Source organism: Copadichromis virginalis, linkage group LG7 (genome assembly GCF_057382275.1).
Source record: "Copadichromis virginalis isolate Kocher_CV1m ecotype Utaka linkage group LG7, C_Virginalis_male_GT1.1, whole genome shotgun sequence".
In the NCBI taxonomy this organism is placed as follows: Eukaryota; Metazoa; Chordata; class Actinopteri; order Cichliformes; family Cichlidae; genus Copadichromis; species Copadichromis virginalis.
In genome coordinates, this window is record NC_140624.1 from 55,941,169 (window position 1) to 55,949,059 (window position 7,891).

At 38.5% G+C, this 7,891-nt stretch overlaps 1 protein-coding gene across 1 annotated transcript in view; it reads right to left on the reverse strand.

Annotated features, from left to right (window-relative positions):
• Positions 1-6,868: 6,868 nt before the first annotated feature.
• The window catches only part of f2rl1.2 (coagulation factor II (thrombin) receptor-like 1, tandem duplicate 2), a 2,306-nt gene continuing 1,283 nt past the window's right edge, over positions 6,869-7,891 (reverse strand). The window contains exon 2 of the mRNA XM_085464307.1: positions 6,869-7,891. This exon is cut by the window's right edge and continues 598 nt beyond it. Coding sequence (XP_085320433.1) covers positions 7,399-7,891 — 493 coding nt within the window. The 3' untranslated portion in view covers positions 6,869-7,398.

Consider the following 7,891-nt stretch of genomic DNA (forward strand, 5'->3'; position numbering starts at 1 on the left):
GCTTAAAACTTTCCTTTTTGCTAAAGCATATAGTTAGGGCTGGACCAGGTGACCCTGAATCCTCCCTTAGTTATGCTGCAATAGATGTAGGCTGCCGGGGGATTCCCATGATGCATTGAGTTTTTCCTTTCCAGTCACCTTTCTCGCTCACTATGTATTAATAGACCTCTCTGCATTGAAGCATATCTGTTATTAACCTCTGTCTCTCTTCCACAGCATGTCTTTTATCCTGTCTTCCTTCTCTCTGTTAGGTATGGCTGTGTGCAGGCAGGAATAGGACCCAAGGTGCAGACTCTGGAGACAGACGTGAACTCAAAAAGGCTTTAATTTAAGACTCAAAATATAACATGACTGAAAAACTCAAAACAAACTTAAACTAGAAAAATGACAAAACACACAGCTTGGTAAACGGTAGATCGCGACACGGACACAGAGAAACACAGGGCTTAAATACACAGAGGGAGCAATCAGGGAATGAATAACAGGAGGGAAATACAGCTGGGGCAAATCAGAACTGACGAGACAAAAGGAAGCGTAAACTGAACACACTAAGACAGAGACCTTCAAAGTAAAACAGGAAACACATAACACAGACTCACATGCAGGCACTACAGAGGGAATAGAGACGTGGGACCAGGGCAGACACAAACACTGACTGAACACGGGGATATAGGAACTAAGGATACATAGAGACGCGAACTAGACAAGGGGATGCAGGTGATAGGGGAGACAGAGCAACTAAAGAAGACAGAGACATAAGCCATAAGACGGAACTCAAAGAAACCAAAAACTAGAAATTATAAATAATAACATAAACTCAAAAACCCTGGGTCGACGACCCAGGCATCCTAACACTCTCACCCCAACCGGTCGCAGCAGATGGCCGCCCCTCCCTGAGCCTGGTTCTGACCGAGGTTTCTCGAGTTGGATGCTCGGATGGAGCCCGAGTAACATGGAGATGGGGAGGAGGTGGATTGAACATAGGTGTCTGCGAGGTGGAATGACAGATGTTGGCGGTGTGCAAAACAAACCATGACATGAGTGGGGCAATGACAAGAAGTCAAATCAGTGGTGAAAAAATTATTCAGACATTTATTAAAATAAAGTTTATTCCTACAATCACAACTTTGCCATTAAATTATCAACTCATATTGAAGAAACTACTTATCCTACTTCACTGCTGAGTGCTGTATTGGACAGACATGTGTTATATTCTTTGTGATCACCGTGTGTAGTGTGACTATATCTCTAAAAAAAATTGTTTTTTCATTTCACAGTGAATTTAGAGTGAATTAAACTATAAAATAGTGACTTATATAAGGGCCAAATGAGTTAGAGTAAATACAAAATACAAATACAAATACAAAAGTGTCCAGATGGTGGATCAACCTTTAGACTAGTTTAAAGTGTGTTTAAATGTGTAACAGAAATAGAATGACTTCCTTTGGTTTAAGCATTTTTTAAAAATTATTTGTTAAATGAGCTAATGTTTTGTCACAACATCCTTATTGAGACAAAACATGTGATTGCTTAATTCTAGGTGACGTGTTATTTAATTCCCTTTAATTCCATTTGTCATATGTGAAAAGTCTTTTGGCTCTGGTCTCTTCGGACCGTAATTAGTTACAGCTGTGATCCCACCTGTTTCCCATGCTCTTGTTGACCTGTGCTGACCCCTGCTGTTTTTAACTTAAAGTCCTAGTTTGAAACCTGCAAGAGTTGCAGGTAGTATATTTATACAGCAAAGGTCACAGTGGTATAAGCATGCTACGTAAAAGATGACAAATGTACAAAATGTGTTGTATTTATAACTAGACGAGGTGTACCTCTTCCTGTATAGACAGAGGTATACTTCAAATAGATCTGTGTATGCATGTGTGCATTTGCTCAGCATAGGGGGGAGGCAGAGTAAAGTGCATGACTGCTATGAAACAACCTCTTTTATTATGGTCAGGACAGGAACTTCATAATTTAAAATTTCCTCCCAATACATCAGTCATAAAGTCAACTATTTGTCCTAGATGTTGTTAAAGCCAAATTAAAGCCGTACAACTATGACAAAATTACGTGTTACCTAAAATCCTGCATCTTCAAATACCGGTATCTGTATTGTAGGGCAATACTGACCTTGCTATATCATGATTGTGTTCAGTATTTACAATCAGCTTAATGAAAGATGTAATAAATAGGTCCAATAAATATGTTATGAATACAAAAGTGTTCTTTTTATCACAGTAATGTGGAGGAGGATACTATGTTATCTCTTCTGTGATTCATATTAATGATCTATGAAAATTCATTTATGTTGGGTTTAAGTGGACCCTGCTGGTAAACAGAACCTGTTGCTGAAAGCAACCACACAGACACCAGTGTACATTTTACTTGCGAGGGGAGCGTTGGAGAGCAGTGAGTGCGACTCGCCTGTCCAAGCAACTCCAATTCCTCTGCGTCCGCCTCACTCTTATTGACAACAGAGGTTACACATATTTCAGCTAACCACGTGACAGTTTTAAGCAGGCATATCTGTACAACATCAGTGTCTGTATTCTGTGTGTTTCCAGCTATACCATACGTAGGCATACGACCTTTCAATGAATTTAAACTGTGTATGAGGTATGCAGAAAAGCAGAAGTAAGCATCTTGCTAAAGTATAAAAACAGTGACCCTTCTGTGTTTGTGCTTTAGTGTGTCCTTTCTCCTGTGTCACAGCATCTGTAAGTTCTTTGACTTTTTGTTTTAAACTCGATTAAAGGTCAGTTTAACTTCACCAGTTTGGACATTTCAAAATGCAAAATCTTCATGCATTTTGAACATTTTGTACCTTGTTCAATAGCACACTGTTTTGTAACATCCAACACTCCTGTGCTTTATTAAAACCAGGTTCTCAAGGTCAAGGTAACTTTATTTATACCCAAAGGCAAGGTAAATTTGCTTTACAGAAAAATGACAGCATTTGGCATCCCTTTAAAAACACACATACCTAGTATATATAAAACTCACTGTGGCACATATATAGTAGTTTTGATATTTCGAATCAAAAACAGTTTTTATTTAATTCAGTGACAGCAACGGGGACAAAGCTATTTTTATAACGCTTTGTCCTACATCTCGGAAATAGAAACCTCCTTCCTGAGGGAAGAAGCTGAAATTCACCCCTTAGAGGATGGGAACCATTTTTAAGGATTGATAAAGCCATCCTCTGTACCTGCTTAGAGTACAGGGAGGCTAAACAAGACTGTGGCTCACCTATCAGACGACTGGACCATCTCACTATCTGATTTAGAGAGTTTTTCTCTGTGACAGAGGTCTGACCAAACCATGCCACCAAACAAAAGGATAAAACAGACTCAATAAAAGAACGATAAAACAAAGTTAAAATTTTTTGGTCAATGTGGAAGTGAACAAGTTTCCTAAGACAATAAAGGTGCTGGTGACCCTTTTTACAAACTGATTTGCAATTTTGATCAAAGTTCAGTTTTTCATTTATTATGGTCCCGAGATATTTATATGATTGTACTTGCTCTATTTTCTGACCTTTAATTAAATCTGGTGGTTAATTCTTGCCTCTTTTTGGTTAAACTATCTTCCTTTCCTTTCTTTTTTTCTCTTTTTTTTGTGGCTTACCAATATTATGCAAACTCTATTTCTAATTCTAAGGTGTGAAACCCATGACACACCAACAAATGGTTTACTCTGGGCAGACGTGTAAAACCTGCCATAAAAATGTAAGTCGCCCCTTTACTGATGAATAGCAAATTGAGTCGGGGCCTAAGAAAGAGCCCTGGGGAACACTAGGGATGACTGGGGAAGCTTGTGATGTGAGATGTTTTAACTGTACATACCTGATTACAATCTGAGATTACAATTTACAACATGACATGGAAAGTGCCTTATTTAAAAGAATATCATGAGAGACAATATCAAAGGCAGAGCTCAGATCAAGGAGCATTTGGTTAACAGCCCAGTGTCAGCTGCCAACAGAAGATCATTTGTGATTTTGACCATGCCTACCCCTGCTCTATGAAGTGGCTGAAAACCAGATTATCTATTTATAATTTTATTTATCAAATAATTCAAAAAGATGATTGCTAATAAGTTGAAGTTAGATCTAAACAACAAGAGTTATTTCCCAAAGGTAAATTAGCATATGGACAATAATTATTTGAAAGGGTCTGTATGGGGTTTCCTAAGAGTTGGCATTATCATTGCTTTAAGCAGTGCAGGAAAAAGCCAGATATTAGGGAAGAGTGAATAATATCAGCTAAAGACAGAGAGAAGATAAACAGGATTTAGCCACTTGAGTGAGAAATGGGTCTTTATTAAGATTTCTTAATAAATCCAGATATTTCCCCAACAGTCAGGAGGAAAGAGTCCTAGTATTCCCTTGAGCAGACCTGATGAGTGTTGTATAATATTCAAATTAAGGTGTAGACAGGGCATCCTTATTGTGGTGCATGTGTTCCTGATACATGAACCAGGGAACATAGTGGATGAAAGAGAGTCTGACAGTTCTGTGAATTTTCAAAGGAGTGAAGTCCATAATTGTATTAAGACACCAGTTTATCAGGAGTACATAAATTATCTCTTCGAGGCAGACTGTCAGTTACATGGGAGAAAGTAATTATGTCAATGTACTACTTAGGTGCAAAAAGGCAATACTTTTTCCTGTGTGATTTCTCATTCTTACACATAACTTAATTCACAAACATCTGTGATTTTATTTCTTTATATGGGTGGAACACATGGGTTGGTACTGACATCTGGTGAGAATTTTATGTCAATAGCAACTTTAGAAATATATTTATTTAGAAAATTGATGGCGTGTTCATTACTTATTTTACCCTCTGAATATTATTAACCCCCCAAAAAATAGCAGTGTGGGGTAAATAAAGATGTTTATATTAATAAAGGCATGGTTTGGTGACCATTAGAATAGTTTCGGAGAAACTGAGACCCTCACTAACCTTTGATGTACACTATAAGCAGGCCTGTAATATGAAAGAAACTGCTCAGTTCAAAAAAGTTTTAGGCACCTAAGAGTCTAAGGTGGCACCAATTCAGCGTGAGAAATTTATTTTCACCATTTTACATTTTGCATGTGAAACAAAGCTTGCTTTGTCTGCGGTTCAGCATGTCATAACCACAGTGCCATTGGTTTTATTTGGTCTCACGCACTGCTACTTCACTGCTAGTTAAATGTAGCAGTAGTTATTGCCATTATTCCAGCATAGGCAGATCATTCAAAAAAAAAAAAGTCTTACGCACACAGAGGTTAAAGTGAAATTTCCACCATGCTCACTGTCTGCATTCTTTGTTTACTTTAATAACATAAAACCAGACTTCTGTTAAGTGGAAGTCTTTTGGCTTAAACCACAGGCTGCATTTCCTCTTTTCTAGTTGGCCCAGCTGGAAACCGTGAGGTCTTTCGGTAAATAAAATGAGTTGCAGAATGAACAGCAACCAATAGCAGTCTTTTACATATACAAATTTACATGGAAGTCTGGCTCATTGGAAGCAACATATTCAAAAAAAAATAAGTGGCGATCAAGACATTTGCAGAGTATTGTACATCTTGCATATTGTCTGATATCCACCACTGTAAAGGTCAACAATGGAACACATTGTACTGTAATCATATTAAACAGAAGTACAGAATCACTGCAGCCATTTGCGTTGAGACTGAACCTGTGCACTGACTATTTGGAGAGCTAAATGTGATGTGGAACAAACCATCATAATTGGAGCCTTTCCAGCCTTTTCTACATGAATTCTGTTTCAGAAAATGTGAGTCCTTTCATAAGTTCCTAACTTTAAAGACTCACAACCAAGTCCTACCTTCATGAAACCAGTAATATAAAATATAAAAGAGCTTAAACTCATCATTTATAGAAGCTGAAGCCATATCCATAAAACCCATCTTTGAGTCCTATTTTTTTAGCAGTTTTCTGTACCAGTCACGCAACACTTTGTTAAAAATAATTTTGCTCAGAGGAAATCCAACAAGTGGTTCTTGAATAAACGGGAACTGTGTCTGTGCCTGTGCCTGTCTGTGGAGCTACGTGAATGCAACCAGGGCAGGGTGTGTCCTGTCCCTGCCCCCAACATGTGCAAAGAACGCATTTTACACAGAGCGCTGACAAAAGGTAAGGTGACACTCCATAACAATCATTTACCTCAGAGCGCTCCCACAACCAGTCGTTAAATGGGAAGCAGCATTCTTGGCCTGTTTGTGTGTGTACGTGTACCTGGGGGGGATGGTGGCAGGTAAATGGGTGGGGTCAGTGTTTGAACCACGGCAGTTTACCTACTCCTTATCTACAGAGAAAAGACTGCAGTAGATTTTCCCTTTATACATTTGTTGACCATATTGTCTTTTAGACGCTGGCAATGTCGACTGAAAAAAAGTGTAACAATACTGGCCTCTAAGAGGACTGCACGCCATTAATTTTTTTTATAAAATACAAAACACTAACTGGGTTAAACCAAATGAATAAAGATGACGTGAAACTAGCTATTTATGTTTCAGAAGTGAAACTAGTCTGCCACTAAAACCACTCGGTAGAAAATGCAATTATATGTAGGTCGTCCTCACTGATCTGTTAATCATTCCTCAACACTCTCCACTCTAAGCTCATTTACCGAACAGGAGTGAACATTAAAAGTTCAAGCTTAAAACGCTGGCCTTTACACTGTGTGAAGTTGCACCGAGTTTCTGCACAACAACATTCCAGGAATTACTGCCCGAGACTCATCAATGACACTGCGTCTCATCCAGATGCAGGACGAAAATGAGAATAGTGACTCACGAGTCACAGGAACGTTATCAGTTACGTAATAGCACAAAAGAAGTTTCACAGATACTAAATCCTGTTGTTTTACCATTTATTTAAGAAACTTAGTAACAATGTCAACTGTTCTCCCTTCATTTTTTTTTGTTTTGAATAAGCAAAAGCGTGATAAAAGGGCTTTAAAATGACAAAAATAAAACTTGCTGGATGCATGAATTGTGTGTGTATATAAAAAAAAGCAAATTTATCTCATAAAAATCAATATATTTACAAGCTCTCTGAACAGGTTAATGTGTCTATAGTATAAATGTCATTCATATTAAATTACATTTCTATTGATATTCAAAGATAATCAGTCAAAACCACAGGAAGAAGCACATTAGTCCATTCAAAGCTCTGCATGTCAGTATGAAGCAGGTGTGGACCCGTAACACAGGCACTCATATACATTTCACATTTTAATGCCAAGCGGCTCAAATTATAAATAAAAGTTCATCTTTGGTTACCAGAGTCCATCTGGTATGTGTTTTTTTAGTTTTTTTGTTTACAGTGTTTACACTGTAAAAGCACAACCAGGCCTGGAATCAGAGTCTCTCCTCTCCTTTTCTCACTAACAGGTGCTGCTCTGCGTGGTCCCAACATCTGACACGTATGCTTTGCTCTTCTTGGAATATTTCATGGAACTGAAGGAAACTCTCATTTGCTCCACAGCCCTGCTGCTCCTACACAGCAGAGTGTTCTTCACATGGTTTCTGAAATCCTCAGACACAAAGTAGTAGATGAATGGGTCCAGGCAGCTGTTGAGACTTGCCAAGCACAAAGTAGAGATGTAGACGTTGTAACCATGATTTCCTATACTGTTCTTTTGTAAACCGTAATGCACCAGCAGCATGATGTTACTGGGAATAAAGCACACAAGGAAGGTCACCAGGACGATTCCGATCAACACCACAACTTTGTGTCGGTTCTTTGATGCTGTACTTTCCTCCATGCTTGTCCCCAGAGCCTTCAGCAACATAGCATAGGCTACAATGATCACTATGCAAGGGATTAGGAACACAACTGTTCCCATCATGATAAAGTAGATGAATGGCAACCTGATA